Here is a 27811-nt window from a genome sequence, read left to right as displayed (position 1 = left end):
CATAACCACCTTAACCAGCAGATGGCGGTGTTGCAAACGAAAACTTCCCGTAAAAAATCGAAGCAGAAGGAACTGACGGACCATAGGAGCTCGGTTGGAATTAGCATCACCATCATGTCTCGGTGACCGAGTCCGTGTATCAGGGACAGCATCCTGAGAGGGGCCTTACTGTTCCGAAACGGAATCCTTAAGATGGCAGGCGAGGAGGAGAGGGGAGTGGTTCGAGTTAAAGTCAAGGTAGGCTGCGAACGGCGGTGGTTGCTGGCGGCTAGCGGCGCCGTTAACCCCGTTCTCGTTGTGTTTACGTCTTTGTCAGAGCAGCTGACCCCACAGCAGGTTATCCTGGACACGGTAGTTTCCGCGGGGCTGAGAAAATGAGCTCAGAACCAAACACTGTCTATGTCTGTGCTGTCTGTTTCTCGCCGGCTTTGTTTACTGTCGCGGATTGTCAGGCATAAGGTCCACAAAGCTCCTGCCTCTTTCCTCTTATTAGCTGCTTTTATAGATTATGTCGACAGGTCACAGCTGAAGCTTTAACGCTGTTTATCAGGGATCAATAAACAACTCTCTTAGCCAAACACTGAACCTGGGGACTGACGTCACCTCTTCGGTCAGAAACCGCGTGCGTGCGCGCGCACAGTTAACCGTGTGACGTGATTTCTCCGCCAACCACCCGGAGAGGAGAAGCTGCTTGTTGTAGTGATGCTGCTTTAAAACTGGCTGCAGAAATCAAGGTGAAATTGTTAAAACCCGGAGCTCGAACCCCATAAGAGGCACTTCTGCAAAACAATGAGGATATTTTATAAGATTTATTCAGAGTCATAAATAAGTTAGGGGTGAGGTCCTCTTTCAACCCTCTTAATTTTTCTTTATTTATTTACAAGCTGTCAAACTTCCTGTGTCCTTTTCAAAATGGCTTTGACCAATAGCTCCCCAGTATTTCTGAAGGTCTGTGGTACAGATGGCCATTGGATTTTGGATGTAATTTTTATAGACCAATAAGATTTTAGCAACTGCCATGGGATATAAATGTTACTAGGCAATAGATGGTGTAGCATACCACTGTTCTATGGATGACTGATCAAAATTGGTAGCAAAACTGGAAATAAATAGATGCTTCATAAAGTAACTAATGTGGCATAGAAGTAGTTTTTAGCTGCAAATGTGTACTTTGCTATGCATTTGTAGCTAAATACGCACAACATTTGCTACAGTTAACCATTTGTGGCAAATGGTTGACTGTTATTGCATTCAGGCAATAAAATGTTTATTTAAAAAATAATGTAATTATTTATTTGCATCTTTTTATGTATTTCTAATATTGCATGAAAAAGGTTTAAGTGGTTAAATGAGTAATTTACAGAATGTGCCACGTTATTTAATTATTTTATTTGCATAGCACATTTCAGCAACAAGGCAATTCAAAGTGCTTCACATCATAAAAGCACAAAAATTAAAATTAATTTTAAAAAAACAACAACATACAGTCAACAATTAAGAAACCAATAACATACATTACATGTTAAGTGCCATCATAAAAATCATCAGTACACATAAAAAATGTTGGCCAATGTTCCATTTATTATGGTTCTAAAACAACTCTAATGAGGTTTTTAGTCATGATTTTTATCAGATTAATCACCAAAATTAGGGGTGCACTGGTTAATCGGCCAGCCGATTTATCAGCACGGATTTCAATTAATCAATCAATCAATCAATCAATCAAATTTTATTTGTATATCACATTTCAGCAGCAGGGCATTTTACATACTTAAAAACAAAAACACAGAGTCATGTAACATTGAATAAACAGTAAGAAAGAGAGAGATTAAAAAATAGTAATAAAAAACTAAAGTTAATGGTTAATAGTTTCCTTAATTTTTGGAGACTGGTGACCGACCAATACTTGCATGTGAAGCCAATCTTCTCTTCTGGTCTTATCTACATCAGCAAAGGTCTAAAAATCAAACTCTGTCCTCTTCTGCTCTCCCATGAGAGAGGTTTGACTGACAGACCGGCCCAGCAGGTCATTCTGCATGTTTGCAGTTAACAATAGTCACCCAACTATTGCAAACACAGTGACTATTTTGCTATATTTAGCAATATTTCAGACGAAAAAAATTGGTATTGGGGTATTGGCAAAAATTGGAATCGGCAGGTCATGCTTTTTACAGACTGGTAATCTGCGATTGGCCAATCGGTGCACCCCTAGTCAGAATAACTGATTACTAAAACATTTTAATGATCAACTACTAAAATAACCTAAAAAATAAATTCTATCTGTGCATAAAAACATGTTTCACCTGAGTGATTGGCACGGTAATGAAGCTGGTGAATACTTGCCAGTTGAGTGGTAATAAAATCACCTCCTTTCAGATCAAATGATGTTTTATACCATATTGATTAACATTTATTGCCATGTTTTTTGCATATGTAGGACAAACAAACCTTTGTTGAATTGACACTTTAGAAATTGTGTTGGGATTTCTTCTAGAAATGCGATGGAGCACTTCCTGTGGAGTCTCGCTCCTTTGCTGTTGATCCTCAGATAACGTCACTGGAGGTCCTGCAGCATATCCTCATCAGAGCCTTCGACCTCAACGGGTAAGAAGCGTCAGGTTGAGTAGATCTAGTCTCGAGTTTATTTGAACGGGTTGCACTAAATACATTTTTTTTTGTTATCTGATTGGGGGAAAAAAAACAAACAAACCAACTAGGAAGCGGAATTTCAGTGTAAGCTACCTGTCTCGAGATCGAAGCAGCGTGGAGATGTACCTGTCTCTGCTGTCTGACTGGGATCTGGACGTTGCATTTATGAGTGCAGCCAAGCCGTTCCTGCAGCTCAAGATGGATGTGAAGCCTTCTGAGGACAGTAAGAACAGCAGTTCAGTTTTAAAGGAAACCATGCCATAAAGACAGTGAGCCGTACTGTAATATTTACTCGGCGTAAAATAAGTGTAGTGAGTCTCATCTGTTTTTTGCCGGGCTTCAGGTCCAGTAATGGAAGACTGGGACATCATAAGCCCAAAAGATGTGATTGGTTCAGAGCTGCTGCTTGGAGAAAGGACCAGGTCTTTGGCTTCTGCAGCGCTTCCCTTCACTCAGTCTCTGCTGTCCCAGGTACGTTCATCTTCTTTCAGATTTTTTTTTTGTATTCAGTATTTTCTAGGGTGCACTGACAAATCTGCCTCAATTTCCTTAATTTTGGTTGATTAATGATCTGATTTTCAGACCGCAAAAGGTATCAAAATCAACCATGCCTATGAGTGAGGGCAAGGCTGACATACTGACCCATCCACCAAGTCATGTCTGCGTGAGGCTGAGTAAAATCAACTGTCACATCTCTGTTGCTAATTTACTGACTTTTCAGACAAAAAAATGAGTATCGGCCAAAAATGCTGAGATGATTGACTAGAAAATGGTAAATAGCTTTAGACTTCCATAGAACCTTACCAAGTCACTACAGTCATTTACCCATTCATGCGCACACTCACACACCAATGGTGGTAAACTACTGGATAGCAGCCACAGCTGCCCTGTGTTTGTTATGGACAATCCACGACGGGCACAGAAGTCCGACAACAGAACACAGAACCACTCAGGTTCAGTTCAGGGGGGCCGTCCCTCCCAACCACGCCCCTCCAGCTCTCACTGTCATTGCCCATGTGAGCGTTGAAATCCCCCAGCAGAACAAGGGAGTCCCCAGGAGGGGCACTCTCCAGTACCCCCTCCAAGGACTCCAAGAAGGGTGGGTAATCTGAACTGTTGTTTGGCATCTAAGCACAAACAACAGTCAGAACTTGTCCCTCCACTCATAGGAGGAGGGAGGCTACCCTCTCATTCGCTGGGGTGGAAGAGGTGGTGTGCAGACACCAAGATGGGGGGCAACAAGTATGCCTACTCCTGCCTGGTGCATCTCACCATGGGCAACTCCAGAGTGGAAGAATGTCCAATCCCTCTCGAGGAGACTGGTTCCAGAATCAAACTCATGCATTGAGGTGAGACCAACTATTTCTAGTCAGAACCTCTCAACCTCGCACGCTAACTCAGACTCCTTCCCCACCAGAGAGGTGACATTCCACGTCCCAAGAGCCAGCTTCTGTCGCTGAGTATACGCTCACCAAGGTCCTCGCCCTTGGCCCACCACCCATCCCACACTGCATTCGACCCCTTTGGCCCCTCCTACAGGTGATGAGTCCATGGAAGGGGGGACCCACATTTCCTCTTAGGGCTGTGCCCAGTCGGGCTCCATGGGTTGAAACCCAGCCACCAGGCACTCGCCAACGTGCCCCACCTCCAGGCCTGACTCCAGAGTGGGGCCCCGTCCAGGAGAGGGAACACTGTCTTCAACGATTGTGTGCATCATAAGGGGTCTTTGGGCTGCACTTTGTCTGGCTCCTCACCTAGCACCTGTCTGCCTCGGGTGGTCCTACAAGAGCCATAAAGCCCCTGTCAGCATTGCTCCTAGGATCACTGGGATCTAATCCAATCCAAAAACACTGACTTTATTTTCAAGAAGTGATCAAGTTAGAACAGTTCTTTGTTGAATCCAAGTGTTTGTTTCCTCGGTTGTGTTCAGGTGGGACGGACCCTGTCCCGAGTCCAGCAGGCCTTCACCTGGTCTTATGGAGAGGAGATCAAGCCTTTCAAACCTCCACTTAGTGATTCAGAGTTTCACAGCTACCTTAACGGACAGGGCCAGCTGACTCGGCCCGAAGAACTCCGACTGCGGATCTACCACGGTGGCGTGGAGCCGTCGCTGCGAAAGGTTTCCACTTTGTATTGCCTTGTTGCTGAAAATGTGCTATATAAATAAAATTACCTTTCCCCACACTCTTTACTAACAGTCATAAATTTAAGTTGCCTTTTATGCGTTTTTCTTGCTATTAACCCTTTCTTTCTTTGCAGTTAACCTACGGTAGCTCTGTTGTTCTGTTACTATAGATACATTATACAGAATGAGCGTTAATTCTACTACTTTGGATGTTTATGGCTTCCAGCTACTTGACTGGAAGCATAAATTTGATTGTAACATCAGATCAATATGTAGTTCAGAAGTGTGGGCCAACTGAAAATGTATATAATTTACTGTACAATATATAAACTCAACACTTGGTCAGATCTCTATTTGACTTTCATTACACTCTTTAAGCCACCAGCTTCATTAGTAATGACCATTTGTGGCTTAACTTCATTGAGGATGACATCACCGATGTCAGTCGACAGGATTCCTCGTGATTGTGTCGGCCATAATGTGGTCATGAAATACTACTTCTGAACTAATTATGTATGTTGGTCTATTGTGGAGGAATTCTGGACCAGTCTTTGCAGAATTGATTTACACATTGTGGCGCCGCATAGTCTAGTGGTAAAGTAAGTGCACTAAATATAGAGATTGTGACCATGATTTTACACCAGCTGTACACATAAAATTGAAAACACAAAGTTTTGGGATGAAAAAATTGTTCAAAACCAGCTCATGAGTTAGTCATTCTTTACTGTACAGGTCAGGTCTTAGTTGCTCATGCTTATGAGTTTTTGACTAAATTGTTTGTCTTTAAAAAGGCATGCACACATATACCATACATACATAATTTCTGAATATTTCATTGTTAGGTGGTTTGGCGGTACCTCCTTAATGTGTACCCCGATGGACTGAGCGGTCAGGAGAGAATGGACTACATGAAGAAGAAGACGAGGGAGTACGAGCAACTGAAGAGGGAGTGGACGGCCAGGGCCAGCCACGAGGACCTGGAGTTTATCCGTGGGAATGTCCTCAAGGACGTGCTGAGGACAGACCGGGCTCATCCGTATTACGCAGGCTCAGAAGACAGTCCGCACCTGACTGCCCTCACAGACCTGCTCACCACATTTGCCATCACACATCCTCAGGTGTGGAGACATGCTCAGTGCTATGAGTTTTTACAGTTTGTGGCTGAAAGGGTGCAGCAATCTTCTGAAAATAGATGAAAAAAATACCCCATCCCTCAAAGAAGGTTCAAATAAATGCAACACTACTAAAGGGAAGGACACTGTATGGTGCTCTTACCTTTTTGTATGTCGCTTTAGGTGCTGAATGTATACTGTGCAAAGTGTTTGTGTCAGTTGTGTGTCAACTCTCCTCAATCTGAAATGTTCAATTGTTTCCCTGAATTGCAGTCTTCTGGATGTCTAAGTTTCTGTATACTGAACTCTGCCAGCCATTCACTACACTCAGATTTCAGGCTATAAGAGCTGAAGCTGTGTGCCGACTGCTCATCGCTTATTCTTTGGTCCATTAACTTTACTCGGAGCTTGAATGAATCCGTGGTCAACTGGTAACATTGTAATGTAGAGTTGTGTACAGCTCTGGCTCCAGAGGAATTGGCTTTTTTTTGACATCAGGTAGACTAAGAAAGCTTTTACTTTAATACAAATACATCAGCAAACCTTTATGAAACCTTTCAAATAAAATTACCAGGTTTATAATACAAAAAAAAGCAAGACAATGCACACCGAAAAGAAAAATCAGACGGGAAACAAGCCCTGATTCTTTTTTTATATATAAATTTTTCAAAAACATGGCTTACATGGTTTTCTGCTTCCCAGCAGAAGGACATTATTCACACTTTCCTGAACCATCAACAAGAGAAAGAAAGTCACTCTCTGTTCCAAACCACCCAGCTTTTCAATCATCCTGTACCATTTCTAATTGAGGGGTGGAGTCAACATTTACACGTCTATATAAAAATAGACACAAACACTTAACTAATTAAAAATAAACCATTACCATATTTACAGTTAGCTTGAACAATCTAACTAAAACAATCTAAACCCAAACAGAATCCAATCTCCCCTTCCTCTCAGCCAGTGTGGATTTTATTTAAAACTATTACAAGTAACAAACGGCAGCTGACACAAGATATTGGAAATTAATGTCCCATTAAAAATACACATATTTTGTGTTGCTTGTTTATTTATAAATGTCCTCATTTAAATAATGGCGTGACACCAACATGTTCTCATTACCTTTGTAACGAGTTGAACTTTGTTTTACGCATCATAAAGTCACTAAAGTAAAATTTTAATGAGGTACTAAGTTCAAATTTTGATAAAAAAGAAACGCTGTCGTTTTACTTGAGTAGCCTACATTATTTTTATAGTCTTTCCACCTCTGCTAGCATGTATAAACACTGATAAACAATGTGGGTGCTGTGGTGGCACATTGGTTAAGCACAGCCAACATAAGAGGCCTTAATCCTCAATGCTGCTGTTTCAGGTTTGATTCCTGGCCTGGCGACCTTTGCTGCATTTCTTCCCTCTCTCTCATTAAGCTACTTTCCTGTCATAGCTCTTTCAAATAAAGGCCACTTGAGCCAAAAAAAACCTTTAAATTTGACTCAAAGTGCAGCAGTTCTGAATGACTGCGTACCGGCTTACCTTCACCCTGAGCTCACCTTGCTGTACGCTTTGAGTGTTAGGTCTGTTCCAAAGACCTAACACTTTGGTTTCGGTTTTGTAGTTGTTGAGTATTTCCAACTCTTTTGTTGATTTTGCCTAATTGACCACAGGACATAAGTAGATAAAATTTCAATTCACCAATACTTTATTGACCCCAAAGGGAAATTAAATAAAACTTAAAATAAATTTTAAACTGTTTAGTGTAGAACTACAGCGATGCATTCTTCGCACAGAGTAATTTGTTTCACCACATCAGGATTGAGGAGGTGAGGAAAGGAAATGAAACTGCTGCACAAACTATCTTCACCACTTCAAAATAAGAGCATGAATACTTGAAGAATTCTTAAAAGTTGGTAACCAAAACTTTTACACAGATCTCAAACTTTATTCAAATAAAAGTTTACAAAACAGCAAAGTAGGTTGGCGCTTTTTAAATTTATCTGTAAAAATTAATTTTGGGGAAACTAAGTATGCTAAAAGTTTTTAAAGTTAGCAAAAAAAAAAGCAAACAAATAATTTGTCACGCTGTTAGCAGATTAGTGGGAGTGTGCTCATCACTGTTTAAAGCACATATTCTAAGCATATTTGACTAAAGAAGTTTCTAACTTTCTGCTGACGCTGTTTTTCAGATCTCCTACTGCCAAGGCATGAGCGACATAGCCTCACCTATACTTGCAGTAATGGACAACGAAGCACACACCTTCATTTGTTTTTGTGGCATTATGAAACGCTTAGAGGGGAACTTTCGGCCAGACGGGCAGCTCATGTCCATTAAGTTCCAGCACCTGAAGCTGCTTCTGCAGTACTCTGATCCTGAGTTCTACGTCTATCTGGTGTCCCGGGGAGCCGACGACCTCTTTTTTTGTTATCGGTGGCTCCTCCTGGAGCTCAAGCGAGAGTTTGCATTTGATGACGCTTTGAGGATGCTGGAGGTAACTTGGAGCTCCCTGCCCCCAGATCCTCCAGAAACCGAGGTGGAACTTGTGGGGCCACTGCTAGAGGGAGACGAAACGACGTCGTGCAAAGACGAGGCTGTTAACTGCCTTAAAGATGAGGAGGTACAAAAAGAGAAGCAGCGTAGACGACATATGCTGAGACCATCCAGAGAGGAAACGAATATGAGGAGGAATCCCATCACTGGAGGGAAGGCCGATCAAACTGTAGGCTCTGGTGTAGAAATGGAAGGCGTTGAAGATGGTCATTCTGAAGAAATGTCAAAGAAGTCAAATTTGCAGGGTCATTTCTTTCAGAGACAACTCAGTTTTGGGGAGTTTAAATACTACACAGCTCGAAGCCAAGGCAGCTTTGATATGGAGGATCAGGAGCAGCCGCAGGGTTCTGCGACTTCGGAAGCAAACAACCCAAGGCGGCAGTCAACAGTTGACAGTGAGGACGACCCCGGAGAAAGAACCCCTCTCATTAGAAACTCTGACTACGGTTTGTCTCCAATAACTTCGCACACTCACTTCACTGGAGGACTTCCAGTCTGGAAAACTGGCTCATCCGTCTCTCCCACATCTTCACCTACAAACTCCAGCTGGCCAGGAGTTTCTCTGGACTTTCCTCTGGTGTCCACAGCTTCATCTGCAGCGAATTTAAGTGAGACCTCATCAAGAACTGGCTCTAAAGTATCAACCTCTTCAGCACAAGGTATTAGCTCTCCAACCGGTACTTCTAAAACATCAGCCGCCTCTCCTCCCACTCAGAATAGATCTGTTCTCTCCTCGCCCATTTTGTCGTTTGGCGGAGGCTCCTCTGCGAACAACCTCCCCTCGCCTGGCAACAAATCCCCCAGCACCAAAGCGAACACACCAAGCTCTTTAAAACCTGAAAGCACCAGCATCAAGCCCTGCTCTTTGCCGCCTCCTCACGAGTTCGGCAAAGGGAACCCCTTCATGCTGTTCTTGTGCCTGTCCATCTTGTTGGAGCACCGGGACCACATCATGAAGAACAACATGGACTACAATGAGATCGCCATGCACTTTGATCGCCTGGTGCGACGCCACAACCTCAGCAGGGTGCTGCAGAGAGCCAAGGCCTTGTTTGCAGACTATTTACAGAGCGAAGTCTGGGACTCGGAAGAAGGGGATGAGGTCAGCTCAGATTCTCCGACAACAGCTGCCCCGCAGTCCCCCTCTTCAACCATCTCCACCAGGCCCATCTATAGCCCGCTAGCCTCACCTCCATCATCACCCAACTCGACTTACAACCTGGCCACCACCATTCCCTCCCCTTCAGCTCAAGTCTCCCTTTCCTCGGTGTCCTGATTCCCTCACTGGATTTTAAATGGATTTCTCAGTTGACTCTTGGTAACCTGTTGGAGATCTTTTTCAAATAGCCCCTTCCCTCCTGCTGAATTGGTCTGTTACCAATCTCCCCATGCTATGTATGCCTGATTACATGTATTCCCTATATCCGTCTGCATCATAATGTTTCATCTTTCTCTCTATTTGTCTGAAATATGGGCTCAGACGGCTTCGTTGGCGGCTGTTTTCTCACATGCTGTTGAAGCATGAAATACTCATTCAGTCCTTCTGCGTTCTGTAACTGATGATCTGCTCTCTTCATTCAGCCTCTTCTTTGTAGCTTTGCTTACAAGTTCGGTTGCAGTCATCTCAGGAGTGTCTCACCTGGAACCCTGAACAAAGTCACCAGAGAATATCCTCAATCTGGCTTCATTAAACACAAAACGTTTGTCTATTCCTCTTTAAAAAAAACTTTCATGCCTTATATCCTCTGTCTTTTTTTGATACGTATCCAAGCTGCTGTATTGTTGGTTTTGATAGCACTCTGCATTGGGTCGAACTCATAGGCTGTATGCAAAAAATGGACGTAGCCACTCTGATGTCAACCATTGCTTTGTGTTATTTTAATTCTATTTCTACATTATGGGGGAGGCAGGATATCAGGAACACATGTAATTTGATATACGATAAATTAATGTCTATTAAGACTGACTCAATTTTCTTGAGTCTGTCTTATTTCTTTGTGATTTTCTAATTGCTCTTTGTGAGCTTTAGGATCCATCAAGTGTTGACATCAGTAGCTGTAAAAATTCACCCAGCAGGTCAAATATTCAGCTGAACACAAAATTATTCATACCTTTGGTATATCTTTTCCTGTGTTTTCTTAACTTTTTAGAGATGTCTGTCTCGTTTCCTATCAAAACCTCTCTTGGCTAAATGAAATCAAATAAAATCTGGATCTCAGGGGTATTAGTAATTTGAGGCTTAACCGTGCTAATGGATTGTTGAATTTGCATGCATGGTATTTTAAATATTTCCTATCGAATATTGCATCCAAGCAGTGTTTTGTGATTGCAATATGGAATACATTGATACTGCAACAGTTGCTTTGATTGTTGTTTGATAAATATTTTTGTTGCTCTCATAGACATGGAAAACTGGTCGTTCTTTTATTTTGGTTATTTTAACATGTGCTTTAAAACTGGGCTCTTTTAATAGTTTACTGAAATAAGTAGTGGAAAAACATTTAGTGACTATATATTGTTAAATGCTTTTTCTCAATGAGACTCTGCCACCTATGGGGTCATCAGTGGTGCTGTGGTTTGGACGTTGGTCAAATTGGATCCATGCTCCAAGGACAACCAGCCTTCCAGCTGGTCGTCCTAGAGTCAGTCAGTTTACTCCTTTAGGTAGAGGCATGCTACAGGAGTAAATGACATAAACCAATTTAATGTTGTCTACCAGTCATTTCATAACCCAGGGTCCATATTCTCACAGATTCCTCTCAGAGAGCTTTTACCTTAAGCTAGAAATTCCTGCCAAGGACTGCTGGCTTAAAAGAGTGGCAGTAAAATCAACTTTTTAAAGCTTTTCATCATGCTATAATGTTACTCCCTCATCAAAAACATGTCTATAGTGTTGCTTTGATTGTTGTTTGAGAAATCCTTACATTCCCATGGCAACCATTCATGGCGCTTTGCTCATACAAAGCGCCACCTTTTCCCCACAAAGCTCCTCCTTGGAGCTGCAGTCTCCAGCCGAGCTTCTGCCTCATAACGCTGCCCTTCCTCGTGCCTGACCCGCTCAGCTCCTCCAGACAGGCGGCAGCAGTAAAACACTTGGTTGAACTGCACAGCGTCTGTTGAGGTCATTATATGGACCGCCTCTCAGTTCAGCGCTCCTAAGAATGGTTGAAAGCGGCATAATGAATAACACCGTTTGTGATGATGTGCTCAAGGCGGAGTTTCGGAAAGAGCAGGAGCTTCTTAAAGAGACAGAAGTCCAGTTTTAAGGCGTTGAGTTTCTTTCAAGTCATGTTACCTTCATAACAACTGAAGGTAACGTAGGTATTTGACTGCTATAAAATGCCACTATGTGCCTGGAAATGCATAATACCGTAAGAGTGATTCATTCAGCTGCTGAGGTAGGGGTTGACATTCTTCTCTTAGTGATGAGGTGTGGTTGACCCTGTTGCTATGGGTGACGCTGGGACTTGGCCAATAGACTTTGATTGATTATTTGGCTTCTACTATTTAATGGAGATTGGTAAATAATTTCATGGAGTATTACTGCCACCAATTAGTAACAAGTCTGGACCAAATGTCCCCTAACTTTTATTGTACAGAAGGAATGTTCTAAGAAAAATCTTGAAATTCGAGAAATTCTAAGAAATGTTCCTGCGGTGACATCTTTAAAAGCCTCTTTTAGTCTCAGGATTTGTTGAGAATATGGATCCCGGCATTGTTGCTCTCCTTCTTTGGGTAGTATTGATACTTGGCTTGTCTTTGGTGCCAACTTTTTAGTGCTCATCAGCGTCTTTATAACTTGCGAGGGCCCTGAAGGATTCTTCCAGGCTGTTCCCAACGGATGTCAGAGCCACACCAACATAGAAACCCTGATTTGGCTGAGACTGCGTCCATCTTTAGCATACAGTATATGGTTCAGAGTACTCATGTTGTACCTTACAGTGTTTCTAGATTTCTATTTAAATCTATACTTATATAGTATAGTATAGTATACTGATGAGACAAAAGCATCAGTGTGTTATTTTTGAAGCCTTTCATCTTGCTCTGCACAGCCTGATATTTTTGCTTTGTTGTGATTAGAGGTCAGTTGTTCTTAAAAGGACCTGGTGCTTCTGATTTAGAATCAACATGAAGATATGGGAGAACCTGTAAAAAATCAAATCAAAAGTTTTAGCATATGTGAACCTGAGAGATTTTGGGTTATTTCAATGACGGAGTTAACCTCATGCTGCATGACATAAAACTTGCAGGATCTTATGCTAAGAGCTGGGCAGACCGCACAAGACATTGTTTGTATTGACACGCATTAATGAATATACAATTAATGGTAAATTTCAACTAATGATGCAAAGCCTTTTATTGTAAGGGGATCCCAGTTTGAATGATGGATGTTACGCTGTGTTTTTTAGCCAACAGTAAAATAACCACAACAGCAGAACAGCCTGGAGCACAAGTGCCTCTAAATCACTAACTTTGACTTATTCTTTCTGTGCTCTTTATAGTTTACAACACTTTGGGTGAAACTAAATAACAAAGTGAAATATAGTTAAGGACACGGTGATTTTTGGAATCTCTTTAAAGTTTTATTGGTAATTTGACTCTACATTGATGGGATAACTTCAGATTTTCAATAGAACCACTCGGTGTTCTATTGAAAAGTTGCTTACTCAGCAACTTTTAAATGTCCGTTTCTAACCTTTAGATGAGTTGTTTTAAGGAAAAACATGAACAAATTTCTGGAACCTTGGTACTGTCTTGCTTGACTGTGATCCAACTTTGCACCAGCCTTTTCAAGATTTTGGTTCCTACTTTTTGCATGATTTAGTTAATGAGAGCATGTCTTGATTTCAGTCTATGTTTACTAAGTGTTTTATGTTGCCTGGATTATTTCTTTAAAGGTATCTCTAAGATACATCTTTGAATAAAGATTCTAGCTTTTGAGCTAAAAAGGACTTTCCACCTGCTTTGGTTGAAAACGAATCTCCCAAAAGAGATCTTGAATTTCTTCCAAATATAACAAATGAGCTTGTTTTGTTTTGGTTTTTGAAACAAGATGTTCCAAAAAGAATTATTCTAAAAGATCATCGCCTCATTTATCCCTGATCCACTAAATTAAATAAAATCAGAGGTGAATCAACTAAAGCAAACAATGTTGACTAAGGATAAAGGCAGAGAAAATTCCCCCTAATCTAATAATAATAGATCAGCTTTTGCAGAATTATTTCAATATGATCAGGATTAAACCAGGAACTGCATCATGTTGTGATTCCAATGTTTGATCTGAACTATTTGTTTTTCTCTCATGATTGTAATGAGCACAGACAGCGCATGTCTTCTTTTTCTTTTAGATGATCTTTTGTTAGTTTTTCCTTTTTTAATGATGTATACATGGTGACATGCCTTAAATGAGTTTGACAGATCACATTGCAGCAAGGATTGGCAGTCTAAGCGGTGCAGGTTCACCTGCTGGAGCTTTTTCTTCTATTTAACTCCTGAACCATTCAGTCACCATTAAAGTGTACCACCAGGCAAAAAAACAAAACAAAAAACCAATAAATATTTGTTGTGGCACGTCTAATTTTCTGTTTTAAAATGTTTTTTAAGACTGGTGACAGTGATGATGAAATAGAACAGCAGGAATTGTTGATGTATGATTTCTCTACCAAACAGAGACTCAAGAATGCAGCTAACAATTCAGCATTAACAGCTTTATTGTCTTATGTAACACTCGGAAGTTTGTCTGCAGCTTCTCTTTGTGGTGCAGATTGATTTATGGAGCTCAAGAGCAAAATCTTACATTTCTTCAGATTTCCCCATTTGATTGTTTCTTTTCATAATGTGGAGAGCAGCCAATGTCTGCAGAGATGTACAGTGAGCAGATGGACTTTGTTGAGCTGGTGATGAGATGCTGTTGGTTCAAACTCAACTGATGTCACTTCACACAAGTTCATCTTTTAAACACATATTAATGTTGTTTATTGTATATTGGACACAAATAAACAATCATGCATCTTACTAGTCGGTTTTGTTGTGTAGTCTTTTTCTGAATATCTAAAATTCACAAAAACTTTTGACAAAATCCAAATTTAGTTAAAAGTTCTACATTACATTTTTGCCAACCCTGCAGAGTTCCCTTTTGCTTTCTGTAAAGCAAAACATGAGAAATAATCTTCAAAATATTAAGAAGTATCATTATAAAAGAGGTTAAGCGACAATGAATTTATTCTTCGAAACAAGAGAATCTGTGTTATAGATTCTGTGTTGACTTAAAGGCAGAAACAACACATTGTTAAAAAGTGAGAATACAAAAAGGTTTTGGAAATGTACAGTAATCGTCATAGTAGAAACTACACAAAATAAATTATTTTGTTCTGTAACAGAATAATAGAAGAAAACACTAATAAGCTTGGCACTTAGATTGCAAAACGGTTGCACAATAAAATGGAAAATAATAAACAGGTTTGTTCCCATTTATATTAATTCATTTGTTAGATCTGTCAGAAATTGATTGTGCATGTGAATTTCTCTTCCTTTCTCTCAAATATTTGTTACAAAATTATGAATAACCCTGAACCTCCTCGAGTCCATTATACAACAACAAAGAGTTTTTAGTCAATCTTCTTTGGAATTCTGTAATACAGACCGCTACAGGAGATCTTCCTGCCGACAACCCTCAGCATCTATAATATCTAGTTGAAGAATATGGCATAACATGAGTTACAACGATATGTATTTTACCTCTGTAAAGAATAAAGTATTTTGAAAATTAAATTTTGAAAAGTGCTTTAATCAGAAACCCAACGGTTTTTATCCTTTTATTACTTATTGAGTTTTAATTTGGAATTTCGTATTTCTTTATTTTATATTTGGTCAGTTTGCATTACCATCGACCACCACCTGATGGCGGTAACGTTCCGGCTCATACTAAGGCAAGTAAAAAAAGGTAACATTTCCGCTTCCGGTGGCGCAGTACCCTTCTCGGGCAGGAGAAATGTTGTCCCGATTATCACGGCTGGGGCTTGCATTGCCCCGGTCTGTTTCTGTCCTTTCGACCCGCTTCGTATCGCAGTCCAAAGCGGACAGCGCCATCTCCTCGACGGCTGTGACGGAGCTGTACGAGCCCGTGAATCAGTCTGGACACGGCGAGGTCAGCCCGTTCGCCAAGGTGAGTGCAGCTACTGGACCTCCAGCGAACGAGCCTGCGCTGACGGGACTGTGTCCTGGCGGGTGTTCTGTTTACTTTCAACTCAGCCCAGTTCAATGCCAGGTTTATTATTTGTTCAGGTGGGTTTGCGCTGTGCTGAATGTTTAAATATGAAACATTAAACCTTTATTGAGAGAACCCTTTTTATACAAACACTAGCTAAACCGGTGAGCTAATCATGGACAAAAGTCCAGAAGTTACAGCAAGACATAAAACGAAGTATAAAATTGTAAATCCACATTTTATCCAGACAATACGAGGTTTTATTAGTAGTCTCTATATAGGAAGAAAGCAAGTATAGAATAAAATGTAGTAATACCTGAAGACATTTAAGTTCAAACTTAGTTACGATGGATAAAATTACTTTAATTTATAACAAATCCCCTTAATTAATGAAATATTTATTTTAAACGGTTACAACTCATCCCTCTCAGGCATGAATGTGTATTTATAAATTTGACTCTAAATAGAATTTTAAATGAAGAGAGGCACAGCTCGGACAACTAAACGTAAAGTCAAGATTATTTTCCGTTTGTCACATATTGCACCATTTATTATTTGAGCTCTTGAGTATTTCTTAAACCTAAATAATACAAACCTAAACATTAGGAACATTGAATAAATGCAGGTCTGTTAAACTGACGTCAACTAAGCACAGCAAGTTTAGATGTACTAACAGATGATAATCACTAGATCTTTTCTGTCACATTCGTAACGGCAGCATGTAGCATCTCTGGTACCTTAGTTCTGATTTGTTGTAGTGTTTTTGCTGCTGTTCTTGTTTTAAATATATATTTTTAGTTTATCTTTGGACAATTATTCCCTCTGGTTCTAAATGCTGTGCAGCTGAAAGGAGTTTTGCTCTTTATTACTTTCAGACAGTTGTCCAGATGAGTCTGTTACACAGCAGCAATCTTCAGTCCAGTCAGAGGCCTCTTCAGATTTGTCGCAACACTGACTGCTACTGGAGATCCATCCTGCCCATAGCATCACCATCCACAATGATTCTTTAAAGATAATTGAATGATATGAGTTACAATAACATTTCATTTCCCTTTGGGATTTTTTATTTACTTCAATGGAATTGTACTGAAACAAGCTGAGTTTGGGGTAACGTTCACCTCCCATGACCTCTGACACTCAGGCAGACAGTCGCCTCCTACAGGACCAATGTGTGAGTCAGTCATGGTGCTCGAGCTTGATGTTGCGTTATAGTTCATTCATTTTTATCTCTGTGCCCCACCCAGGTCCATTTACCAGTTTCAGGACCCAACCAGAACCCCTCAGTGTAATTACCTTGAGAAATAATGAGATTTTGTTAAGTATAAAACAGCCTTTAATGCTGAAAAATGATCAAATGTTACAAGCCATGTTATGTCATATAAATGGAACAGACACAGAGTTACATTCACCATCCAGCGCTGGAGCCACACTGAGCTCACCTGATGGATGCAACCAAGTGAGGCAAAGACTGCAGCTCGAGTTTAGCTTTTATTCTTCTTTGCCGTCTGTACCCTCCCTAAACGGTTGTGTAATCAGTCTCAGTCTGTTTATGTGTGACTATAGCCAGTCTTATATGATATGGTTATGTGAGCAGCAGCACTGTGTGTGTAAGCAGATAAGAGATGGAGGAAAACAATTACTTGTTACTTGTCTAGTTCAAGTCATTTTGAAGTCATTTTATCCATCGTAGCAGAACCCATAACAGTTTCAGGTCAGCTTCCGACAGCCTTCTCTTTTTTTTAAAGAGTTTCTAATGCATTATTTATTATTTTGATCAGAATCCAGACTTCCATGGCTTCTCCACCAATCCGGAGGAGGATGTGAGGAACATGAAGATGGGCTTCTTCTTGGGCATCTCTGTGGCTCTTGTTATCGGAGGAACCTTTATCCACTATTTACCAGACCATGGGTAAGTTTTTTTGTTTTTTGTTTTGGTTCTGCTCAGATGTGAGGTGACATGCCTTACAATAAACTTTCTTAAAGTAGAATGGTGGGCATCAAAAAGGTGGAAATGGTTTCATAGCCCTTCACAAATTGATGAGCAACAGCTCCTGGCTGCTACCTCTTTGGTATTTTAACTTTTTAGTGGAAGGAGGAAGGAGTTTTCCTCACTACCTCTGCAGTTTGGTTCGACTGTTAAATAAGGATCCAGTACAATTTAACGAGGCAAGCGCTGACTTCAGTGAAGGCTAACCTGTATTTGTGGTTGTGTGGCTTCCAGCATGCGGAAGTGGGCCAGAAGGGAAGCAGAACGGCTCATTCTGCTCAGGGAGAAAGACGGTCTGCCGCTCATCGAGGAGAACTACTATGACGTCAGCAAAATCATCCTGCCCTCCTCCAACGAGGACTGACCCCCCCGCCCTCCCCTGCACTGTCCCACTCTATTTCATGGTTGTTGTAAATCACTGATTAAATAAACTATGTTCTTATTGGATGATGTTTGGGTTTTTTGCCTCCACATCTTGATATTCAATAGTAAAATATAGCTTTTCTGGTGTTTTATAGTTTTGAACCTGGTATTCCTGTGGAAGTGTTAGATGTAATGGGAAGGTGTCCGTTTTTCAGTCCTGCTTTGTTCTCCATCCAAAATTACCAGATCTCACGAGTCTCGCATCAGAAACCAACATGAAGGACGAATGTAGAAGAGGTGTGACAAATAACCTTTTAAAATTATGTTATATTCTAAAAACAATAGAAGCACCTTAACAGCATCAAAGACATCAAAACATTAAAAACGCAGCTTTTTTTCTTGTGCCTTAACCCCAAAACTTCAGTTTTTCTAGAGATTTAGAACATCCCAGGTTAACTCAAAGTGCAAAATAAAAACTCAATTCATTAATGATAAAAAAGGATCACTATCTTATTGAATTACGAATATTTCATTTTAGACTTCGGGCTGTAAATGTGTTTCTTCCTGTTGTAAATTGTAACACGGGTCCATGAGAGCTCAGAGTTTTAATGCGGTTGGTTGTTCGTTCAGCGGTCGGCTTTAGCATGATGCTGTTGCTATGATCCTTGGTGGCCAAGTGGAGAAGTCTGGATTGCTTTATGGTTGAATGTGATTGTTGATCGTGGAGAGAGATCTTTCAGTAAACTAAAACTAATAGAAAAAATGTAAGCAACCTATTCGCATACTGTATGCGTTGGATGTAAAATTCATGAGCAATAAATATTGTGCTGGTATCAGTATTGAACCAAAGACAGTAAGTTGCAAGCCTTTAAAATGGTGATGCTTTTTAAGGGTCAAACAGACTCAAAAAATTGCAACAGAAGCTGTGCGGGGGGCCCAATCACATTTTTTGTCAGGGGGCCCAAGATTTCTGGCGGCGCTCCTGCTCATACTGCTACAAACAAGGACGTTGCCATGGTTATTGCTTCATGTGGTGGTAGACTACTAATTTACATATGTACTTATCGGTGGCGACAGGGCCGACCCAAGGCATAAGAAAACTAAGCCGTCGCTTGGGCCCCAGGACCGCTTGGAGGCCCCCTAAGTGGGACAGATTTAAAAAAACATTTTTTTAGTAATGATTTCTATGTGATTATATTAACAAAAGCACATACATTTATTATAAAGTGGTAATTTTCTTTCTTTCTTTTTACAATAATATATATTTGATAATGTATGTAGAAATCTCATATCGGCAAAAAGAAAAATAAATGAATAAATTGCTCTTGGGGGCCCCCGGGTGGCCGCGGTATGTCCCGCACTGAACGGTAATATGAACTGCTGTGCAGAGCGCATCCGAAAACTCCAAAAGCATCAGTAAAAGATAAGTTATTAAAACAATGTCACAAAAAAATATTTATTATTCAGGGAGAGAGAAAAAAACAGAGGAAGAGTAGAGGAAAAAGTCAAGATAAAGGTATGTTTTAAAGTGTCTTGGCTTGATAGCGACCTGGAACAGTCCAGTTCAACAGCCAAACATTTATGCTAGAATGTTTGAATTTGTGGGAAGCTGAATTTTAACTTAAAATTAATTGATTCTCGTGCTTGGCCCTGTGTATTTCTGGGGGATTTTGTCTTCAAAATGTTTGAAACGTTTGACAACAATAATTAAAACTTCTCAATGTTTGGCATCATCTAGCAAAATGTTTTTACATCAGGCTGCACTGCTACTGCATTAATATAACAATGAGCTGCTCTAAGCTGTAGTTGGCGATATATTGTTTGCTGCTGAGCATGATAATTTATGCATCTAAAACAAACAGTATTTTTACATCAACTTATAAGATATGTGAAACTTCTCCAATTAAAATTGTTTGAAGGCACAGAATCAACCCGGTACCGGTCAACATTCTCAAGTGAGTAAGACTCGCATGTTATAAATTAAAATTGTATCTATTGTAATTACACATAAGAGAAATTGATTTAATCAAAGAATGTCATGAATATGTGTGCATGTATTCCATTTTAAGTTGGGCTGCACCGACTGCAGTTTTCTGGCCATTCGCCGATTACCGATCTTTAAAAAGCCTGACCTGCCGATTTTGACTTTGACCGATACCAATTTTTTTTGTCTGAAATGTTACTAAATGTAGCAAGAAAGTCAGTGAGTTGGCAACAGTGGGGTGAATATTGTTAGCTGCAAACACGCAGACATGACCTGGTGGGCCAGTCTGTCAGTCAAACTTTTCTCTGCAGAGCAGGAGAGGACAGAGACTGATTTTTAAAACATTGCTGACAAAGATGAGATCAGGGGATAAGATGGGCTTCATGAAAGTATCGGCCAATCACCAATCCCCCAAAGTTAAGGAAATCGGCGCCGATAAATGTATCCTATATATGTATACACGTGCATATAGAATATAATGAAAACATCCCTGTCAGAGATGCAGTAAGTTTATAGCAGGTGTGTTAATGATCTAATATTCAGACTGTTGATTGCAGCCAGTCCACATTGTTAGCAGAACTAGAGGGCCCCAAAACCAAATTTTGCTTAGGGCGCCATGGAGGCTTGGGCCGGCCCTGAGGGCAGACCAGCAGCTGCTCTCTATTTACCACAAATTAGGATTTATAAAGAAAAGGTGTGCGGCCACGTGCGTGTGCACGGCTTTATGCATCTGATTTTATTTTTGTGCGCCGCACATTTCTACGTTTTTCAAGTTTTAGTGTGAAAACTGCACAGTCTTTTATGCATAAAGCCCCTGATGGACCATGAACAGCGCTGCCTCTTCTACTTGATCTGGAACATAGTTCGGGGGTGAGATCTCTTCCAGTTTCATCCTAGCAAGTGATGACTACGTTAATCTTCGACAGAAGGTGGTAGAGTCAGGGGCGCACGACGGAAAAAGAGCCTGGAGCCTCTGAAGAGTTGACCCTGAAGGATGTTGGGGAGAACAGTTGAGCTCCACATGTTCTGAGGACAGGAAGATGGAGGTGTGGTCAGAATGTCTGCATACCTCGGTACTCAGATGATTCCAGCAGTGCAGCCAGGATTTAAAGACGGGAAACCGAGGAGGAAGACCTGCAGCCAGACTGGAAACACAGAGCTGAATGAGTCAGAGTGGCAGCACGATCAGAGTCTATGTTCTGTGATTCTAGCAAACAGTTCAGGGTGTGTTGTCTAAAGCCTTCGGGGAATAAAATAGAGTCCGACTTTGATTTGTTGCTTTAAATTGAGGAATCAGAGTGAAGAGTACCAAATTAAAATGAAAAAACTTCATGTAAATGTGTCAGTTTATTAAAACTATAAATAAATACAGAAATAATGTATTAAAATATATATGTAATTATGTCTTAATTAAATGCACTCATTTTACTTTAAATATTTCATCATTTAATAAATTATTTCACTTCACCCATCAAAGTTTGCTACGACTCAATGTCAGTTCAATATCTCTGCGGGAAAGTTCAGAAAAAACTTCAGTAACACTATTAAATTGTTGCAATTTATTTACCACAAACTTGCCAATCAGACGTTAGATGCAGCCCTAGTCCCGCCCACAATACATTCAACAAAGGCAAATATAATTAGTTCTATTTTGAATACATTATTTCTGTATTTAATCCCAGGTTTAAAAAGTTTCTGACGTTTAAATAATTACTTCATAAGTTTTTTACTGATCTCAGGTCTGAATGCAGACGACAAACTTCCAGGTTGTTAAAACAATCTGCCAGAACTCATCAAACAGAAAACAATAAATCGTGAATCATTCTGTCACTCACCCACAGTTGTTGACGGCCATTACATCAGCAACCAGCGTGAAGGGGTAAGTCAGAACGCTCAGTGTAATCTAGAGAAATGCAGTCGACATTAATGTAACTGCGGACCATCAGCAGCTGTCAAAATGAAAGTGCTATAATAACAATAAACTTACGCCCATCACAAACTTTGTGTAGCTTCTTATTGTTGATGCCTGACTGAACTAAAACAAGAACAGGAGTTAGATTCCAATAAATTACTTATAGAGGACAATGCACATTAGTGAAAATGTTACAAGTTTTCGATTTAGTACAGATTTCATGTGACAGCTTGATGGTACAATACTAAAATAAATGGAGCGCTGTACTAACAGAAACATTAAAACCAATGATGTGATCGTGCAAGAAGGAAGAAAGAGACCAAAAGTGACAGACTGAACTGACACAAAGAGGTCGAGAGTTCAGAGTTCACGATCCTTTAACACAAGAATTAAGAGCCTGTGGGAAACGGTCTTAATGCTGAAGGTAAACAGCTTCAAAAGCTGTGAATACACTCACTGGCCACTTTATTAGGTACACCTGTGCTACGCCTCATTAACATAAATGTCGAATCAGCCAATCACATGGCAGCAACTCAATCCATTTAGGCATGGATAAGACAGCTTGGGTACAAACAGCTGGTATACGTACGCTGTCGTCTACAGCATAGGTGTTGATGAAGTAGGCCAGCAGGTTACAGCACCACAGGAAAAGGACTTCGCCCAGCACATGTGGGACAAAACCACTGCAAACAAGCACACTGATCAGACCGTAAGGAGTTAAACATGCCGTATGGACTGTAGAGGGAGCCCCACTTACATATAAAATCCAGACAATCCTTCCTCCTTAAATATCTTCATGATACAACTGAATACACCACTGCAGACGAGAAGACACATTCAGCAACATTTCACCAGACACAAATGAAACCATTTAATTACATCAGGATTAGTGATTAAAGATTTGACTGGTGGGATGAAGGGAAATGATGTCTTCATTCAGATGTCTCTGCAAAATGTAACCTAGAGCAATCTGTGAAAACCTCAACAAGAAGTCTGAACTAAACTAACATGTTGACTTTATGTTAAAGTCAAGATAAAGTCAACATAAAGACTTATTCTGACTTATCTTAAAACAAAGAACAGTTCTGACTATGAAGCGATTCCTACCAATAACCGGAATCCAAACACTATAGTGAACGACACATCGACACTCAGCAGCTATGACTCAGCTTCCTCTGGGTAGTCCAGGAGTTGTTGTTGTTGTTGTTGTTGTTGTTGTTGTTGTTGTTGTTGTTTTTTAAATAACCCGGTTTTAAGTCCGTTTTACGTGATTATTTTTAACACAATCCTTTTGCAAGTTAATTGTGGCGTGGTACTTTGAGCTTATGTCACGGCAAATAAAGGGTCGTTAACATGCAGTACCTCGCGGACCACTAGAGGGCGCCCGTGGACCACCAGTGGTCCGGGGACCACAGTTTGAGAAGGACTGCCATAAAGTAATAACACTTTAAGGTACAAATATGTTTGACTAACTTCAACTCCCTTTTTTAACTTTTCGGTTTCTTGTAAAAAAGATATTCTGTTTCCTGGAAGTTAAGGTGGCTTAAAATTTTACCAGAACTTTAGTTTTAGCTCAACATGTTTGAGTCAAAATATGCGAAATTATGCAAAATTTAAATTATGCAAAAGTATTCACATTACTTGGTACTTTTCTGCTTTTATATAACCCCTTTTGGAGGATACTAATCACATTTGCTTAAAAAAAATGAAATAAAAATAAATATACAACCTAAATATTTCTTCATGTAGTCTTTTCTGTTATGATTTGTGTCATTTTAGACTTTTCACTTACATATGAAACAAGTAACAGCTGCTGAAGCCTCATGCCCCACTTGGCAACACCAGTTTTATTTAAGTACATGGAAAAACTAGTTGTTCCAGGACAGACTGCTCAAAATTAATATCAAGATATGGTATCCTGATTGTGTGAGTGAGTTTATCAAATCAAAACTGCCTCTGACTTCAACATAAACAAATCACATCAATGAAATATAGGGACGTCTGTTTGTATGACCTTATTTGTTAAGGGTGATGTGCTTGTGGGGGCACAAAGATGCTAAAAGTCACCAGGAAGGAGTCAGTCTGCTATGGCCAGAACTCAGAAGGACCAAGGAAGGGAGAGCACAAAGCAATCTCTCTCAACTTGGATCCCCATCAGTGACTTGCTGTTCCCACATCTGTGTTGACTTGAAAAACTTTATAGGAAGTTATTGTACTGTACCTGGACCAGATCTTATGACCTTACCTGTACTTGGTCTCTCTGCCAACGAACTGGGCCATGCAGCGCACTGACATGACTGCCAAAGATAAACAAAACAGCTAACAGATAATCTACTGAGTCTGGTGTTCATTCAGAAGCAACGCCGCACATCACCTTGGCTTTTATGGGACTGATAACAGGGCGCGTAGTCTAGAGAGCGGAAGACACATTTGCTGGTTTCACCAGTTGAGGGTTAATTGTGTCCTGCATAAAAACAATACGCCGCTTTGGCTTCTTTTGTTTTGCTTGAAATTGTTTTGTTTGGGCGATCCAAGCAAAATTCTTACCATCAGTAGAGCTTTACAAGATCCTACTGATGTTGTACAGTTTTTCTCGTATTCAAATGACAAATAATATTATAATAATAATATATTACTCTGGTAATGGATTCCCATCTTCACAAGACACAAGGCTCTTACAGTATTAAAAAACTGAACTGGGGAAGACCTTTTTTTTCTTAAATTGGTCCTACTGGTGTTATGAGGCTGAGAGGAAAGTTCAAAACCTGTGCAGAGGAAGCCATCTTACTGAGGGCATACCGTGAAAAGGATGGGTGGCCACTTTGGACAGGCACTGAAAGATCATCTCATGTGACGTCTGAGGAAAAAAAAGTTGAAAGAAGAAGGTCATTATGATTTCTGATTTCAACATGGCATACTGAAACATATGAACTGTCAGTTTAACCCTCGTCTTACTTGGATTAAAGAGATAGAAAACACTGTAATGCTAATGATTCTTCAGAAACCATTGACCTCTCACCTCTTGGACCAATTTCCTAAAGGAATTCTGGTGCTCATCTTTCTTGGACTGGAGCTCCCTCTGGGTATAGAAAAAAGTTACAATTTGAATAAAAAGTTGCATCTGAAAATAATTGTTGCTATAAGATCTGTGTTTGTTAATGAAATAGAACTGCAGTGAACGTCAGTAAAAAACACTGGGAGCTCTATGAACACATCTAAATAAATGAACATAAACATTGGACAGAAGTCCATTTGGTGTTGTACAGAAAAACTTCCAGGCTCTATTACTTCCAGCATTATTTCCAAGTATATAAAAAGTGACTACCATTAGTTTCTATCTCGGGGAGTAAAGCATGGACTGTTGTGTTAATATGACCACAATTTTACGTCTTTCTTACCCGTTTAATTTTGCCCCTGACCACAGTAGAGATGGTGCTGGATACTATACGAGGTGAGAGGCCCCGGAAGAGTCCCAGCTTGCCATCCACTTTGAGAATATACTGAGCTGAAAACAAACACACTTCCTCTTAGCTGTTCTGAACTACAGTGGCATAATTATGTTTTAGTTAGCACATTTAGTTAACACGTTAAACATGCTGCGGTAGAATATTGCCGCAGCATGTATGTGCCTTTTTTAGAATCAAAAATACTTTATTAATCCCACCAGAAAATGACATGTATTTAATGAAGAAAATGTGGTCTGCTTGTCATCGATCCAGGTGATTGTTGAGGCCTCCGCTTGTGTCTTCTGGAGTTTCAGACAAAGCAGATCAGGCTGAATTGCACTGGAAAAATCAAAGAACATGATCCTCACAGTGTTGCCTCCTTTGTCCTTTGTCAAGGCATATGACTGCATCTTCAACTCCACCTCAACAGCAATAAGCAAACTGCTTATGATATTGTCATGTGCACTTGAGTAAGCAATAGTACTCAGGTGGGCCAAGTGTAGTCTCTCCAGGACCTTTATAATTTTGGATGTCAGAGCAATAGGTCAATAGTCACCGATCACTGATGAGTAAGCTTTCTTTGGTGCCACAGCAGGGCAACAACAACACTTGAACCTTCTCCCGGTTCCAACTAAGGTTGAAGAAATGTTGCAGAATTCCACAGAGCTGCATGGCGCAGGCTTTCAGGTTGAGACTATTTGGACCTGCAACCTGGTTCCACTTCACTCGCTCAGCTACATCTTCACCTGACGTTTAGAGATGGACATAAAGAAGGATGACACGAAGGGAGCTCCAGCATCTCCTGATTTGGTTAAAGACAGATGTAAGCAAAAAGGTCCATAGTCAAGTGGAAAACAAAACATTGGGTGACAGACGAGCTGTTGGTCAAAGGAAGGTGTGATGTATCTTTGGTTGGGGGGAGGAGAGGAGATGCCGATCTTGCTGCCTGTTCAGTTCACTGGATTTGTTTAGACTTCCATCAGCTTGAAGACTGTGATCTTCCTCATCTCTGACAAAATATGATATTCTCCGGCTCGCTCAGCTACATCTTCACCTGACTTTTAGAGATGCACAAAAGAGCACTTGCTTTGTACTCTTCAGCTTCTTCATGTACACCTCCGTAATTGCCCATGTTTCTCCCTTACTTTCTTCTTGTGTAGCAGTTTCTTCAGGTCACTGGTGTGACATAGCTGGCACATTGTATCCCACTGCTTTGATACTGATATTTTCATAAACTATATCCAACCAAGGTTAGGCGCCTTGCACATCGACATGTGACAGGAGGAAGCTGAAATTGAACCTACAACCTTCCGATCACAAGACAGCTACTGTACACACAGAGCCACAGTCGCCCCCACAGAAGAGTGTTTTGGTCTTTGGATATCCCTTATGTGCAGCTATAACTCACCATAGCTAAAGAAACCAGGCAGGTATAGAACTGGTCTTCCAAACATTGTTGTCCCAGCAGCTGGAGGAAGAGGTTCGTGTCCCACCTGGAAGAACGAAAAAAGGGAGAAAATACAAATTGATCTGAGGTGGAAACAGAGGTGATACTCGCCCTGCTTCCCAGGTGAAAAAGAAATATATACTTTAGTATATTTCAAACATACTTACATTTGCGTAAGTACATTTTAAGTATACTAAGTATTATCATACTTATGATACAGTATTATCATCAAACACATTGGATGAGCTCATCGAATGTGTTTGATAATCTGAAACATCTGCAACAAAGAAAGGAGAGATAGGTTAGACAGATTAGAGATATATATACATATATACACACATATACATATATAATTTACCTCATCTGCCTTATCTCTCTATATTTCGGTCGGTCGGTCGGCCCAGCTACCTGAATTAGCAGTTTGACGTACAGGAGCGGGTGTGTGATGGCAGTAACACTCGCCCCCAGCAGCACAACGGCAGCGTCCACTTCCACGGGAGTAGAGGACATCCTGGTCAAGGTAGGCTTTCAGTGTGGGTTCGGCTTCACGGAGATCCATCTTTGGTCACCGAAATCCACAGAATTGGATCATCTCCGGAGAGAATCAGCTGGAGCTAACATGACTTCCGCTCTGAGCTTTCAGTCTCAAACTCTGAGGTGAAACCGAGTTCAGCTAAATTAATGTGTCCAATTTTAAAAAAGAAAAACAAAAAGTAGCTTATAGGCTTTATCACATCATATTTAGGTTGAAAACAGATGGCTGGGGTCTCTCGGCGGAACAAAAACAACTGGGCGGAGTCTATCCGCTGACGTCACATAATGTATGATCTCAGGCGGCCAGACGTTCGTCGTCAAGATGGCCAGATGTTATATGGTGCATTCATACCAAACGCTTTTCTCACGTCAGGCGCGTCTGGTTTACATTCAGACTCTAGTGAAAAAAAAAAAAAAAAATAATAATAATAATATTATATATATATATATATATATATATATATATATATATATATCCAACAAATGTATGTATATTTCAA

The 27811-nt window shown here is 40.4% G+C and overlaps 3 protein-coding genes across 5 annotated transcripts; 2 read left to right on the top strand and 1 right to left on the bottom strand.

The window, feature by feature from the left end:
• Positions 1–48: 48 nt before the first annotated feature.
• tbc1d25 (TBC1 domain family, member 25) lies at positions 49–14446 on the top strand. The gene is made up of 7 exons (XM_008413001.3): positions 49–237; positions 2495–2604; positions 2718–2872; positions 2993–3120; positions 4580–4768; positions 5617–5892; positions 8070–14446. Exons 1-7 carry the CDS (start codon positions 193–195, stop codon positions 9705–9707), a joined length of 2541 nt encoding a protein of 846 aa, XP_008411223.2. The 5' UTR covers positions 49–192; the 3' UTR covers positions 9708–14446.
• An 870-nt stretch (positions 14447–15316) lies between these two features.
• ndufb11 (NADH:ubiquinone oxidoreductase subunit B11) lies at positions 15317–18072 on the top strand. Of its 2 annotated transcripts, none has more exons than XM_081608731.1 (3): positions 15317–15715; positions 17417–17547; positions 17860–18072. In XM_081608731.1, exons 1-3 carry the CDS (start codon positions 15332–15334, stop codon positions 17987–17989), a joined length of 645 nt encoding a protein of 214 aa, XP_081464857.1. In that variant the 5' UTR covers positions 15317–15331; the 3' UTR covers positions 17990–18072. The 2 variants fall into 2 exon arrangements, with proteins under 2 accessions (XP_081464857.1, XP_008411222.1); XM_008413000.3 differs by having other exon boundaries at positions 15366–15596.
• Positions 18073–19430: 1358 nt separating this feature from the next.
• On the bottom strand, positions 19431–27596 carry LOC103466993 (mitochondrial carrier homolog 1). Of its 2 annotated transcripts, none has more exons than XM_008412999.2 (12): positions 27186–27596; positions 26739–26823; positions 25283–25389; positions 24904–24963; positions 24684–24741; positions 24130–24181; positions 22642–22701; positions 22474–22567; positions 21960–22007; positions 21808–21875; positions 21042–21117; positions 19431–20959 (listed from the first exon to the last, which is right to left on the bottom strand). In XM_008412999.2, exons 1-12 carry the CDS (start codon positions 27285–27287, stop codon positions 20885–20887), a joined length of 885 nt encoding a protein of 294 aa, XP_008411221.1. In that variant the 5' UTR covers positions 27288–27596; the 3' UTR covers positions 19431–20884. The 2 variants fall into 2 exon arrangements, with proteins under 2 accessions (XP_008411221.1, XP_017161491.1); XM_017306002.2 differs by having other exon boundaries at positions 27136–27258.
• Positions 27597–27811: the final 215 nt, after the last annotated feature.

The sequence above is a fragment of the Poecilia reticulata genome, chromosome 7 (assembly GCF_904066995.2).
Source record: "Poecilia reticulata chromosome 7, P_reticulata-male-v2, whole genome shotgun sequence".
NCBI lineage: Eukaryota > Metazoa > Chordata > Actinopteri > Cyprinodontiformes > Poeciliidae > Poecilia > Poecilia reticulata.
Note: the sequence above shows the minus strand (reverse complement) of the source record. Positions and strands in the feature narration are given on the sequence as shown.

Excerpts from the sequence above, each read along its gene's own strand:
- tbc1d25 (XM_008413001.3), top strand. The coding sequence starts at position 193 with ATGGCAGGCGAGGAGGAGAGGGGAGTGGTTCGAGTTAAAGTCAAG. Across the intron at positions 238-2,494 it reads TGGTTCGAGTTAAAGTCAAG|AAATGCGATGGAGCACTTCC; the intron begins GTAGGCTGCGAA and ends GATTTCTTCTAG. Across the intron at positions 2,605-2,717 it reads AGAGCCTTCGACCTCAACGG|GAAGCGGAATTTCAGTGTAA; the intron begins GTAAGAAGCGTC and ends CAAACCAACTAG.
- ndufb11 (XM_081608731.1), top strand. The coding sequence starts at position 15,332 with ATGGCGGTAACGTTCCGGCTCATACTAAGGCAAGTAAAAAAAGGTAAC. Across the intron at positions 15,716-17,416 it reads CAGGTTTATTATTTGTTCAG|AATCCAGACTTCCATGGCTT; the intron begins GTGGGTTTGCGC and ends TATTTTGATCAG. Across the intron at positions 17,548-17,859 it reads CACTATTTACCAGACCATGG|CATGCGGAAGTGGGCCAGAA; the intron begins GTAAGTTTTTTT and ends TGTGGCTTCCAG.
- LOC103466993 (XM_008412999.2), bottom strand. The coding sequence starts at position 27,287 with ATGTCCTCTACTCCCGTGGAAGTGGACGCTGCCGTTGTGCTGCTGGGG. Across the intron at positions 22,702-24,129 it reads GGCAGAGAGACCAAGTACAG|TGGTGTATTCAGTTGTATCA; the intron begins GTAAGGTCATAA and ends TCTCGTCTGCAG. Across the intron at positions 22,568-22,641 it reads GGATTGTCTGGATTTTATAT|TGGTTTTGTCCCACATGTGC; the intron begins GTAAGTGGGGCT and ends GCTTGTTTGCAG.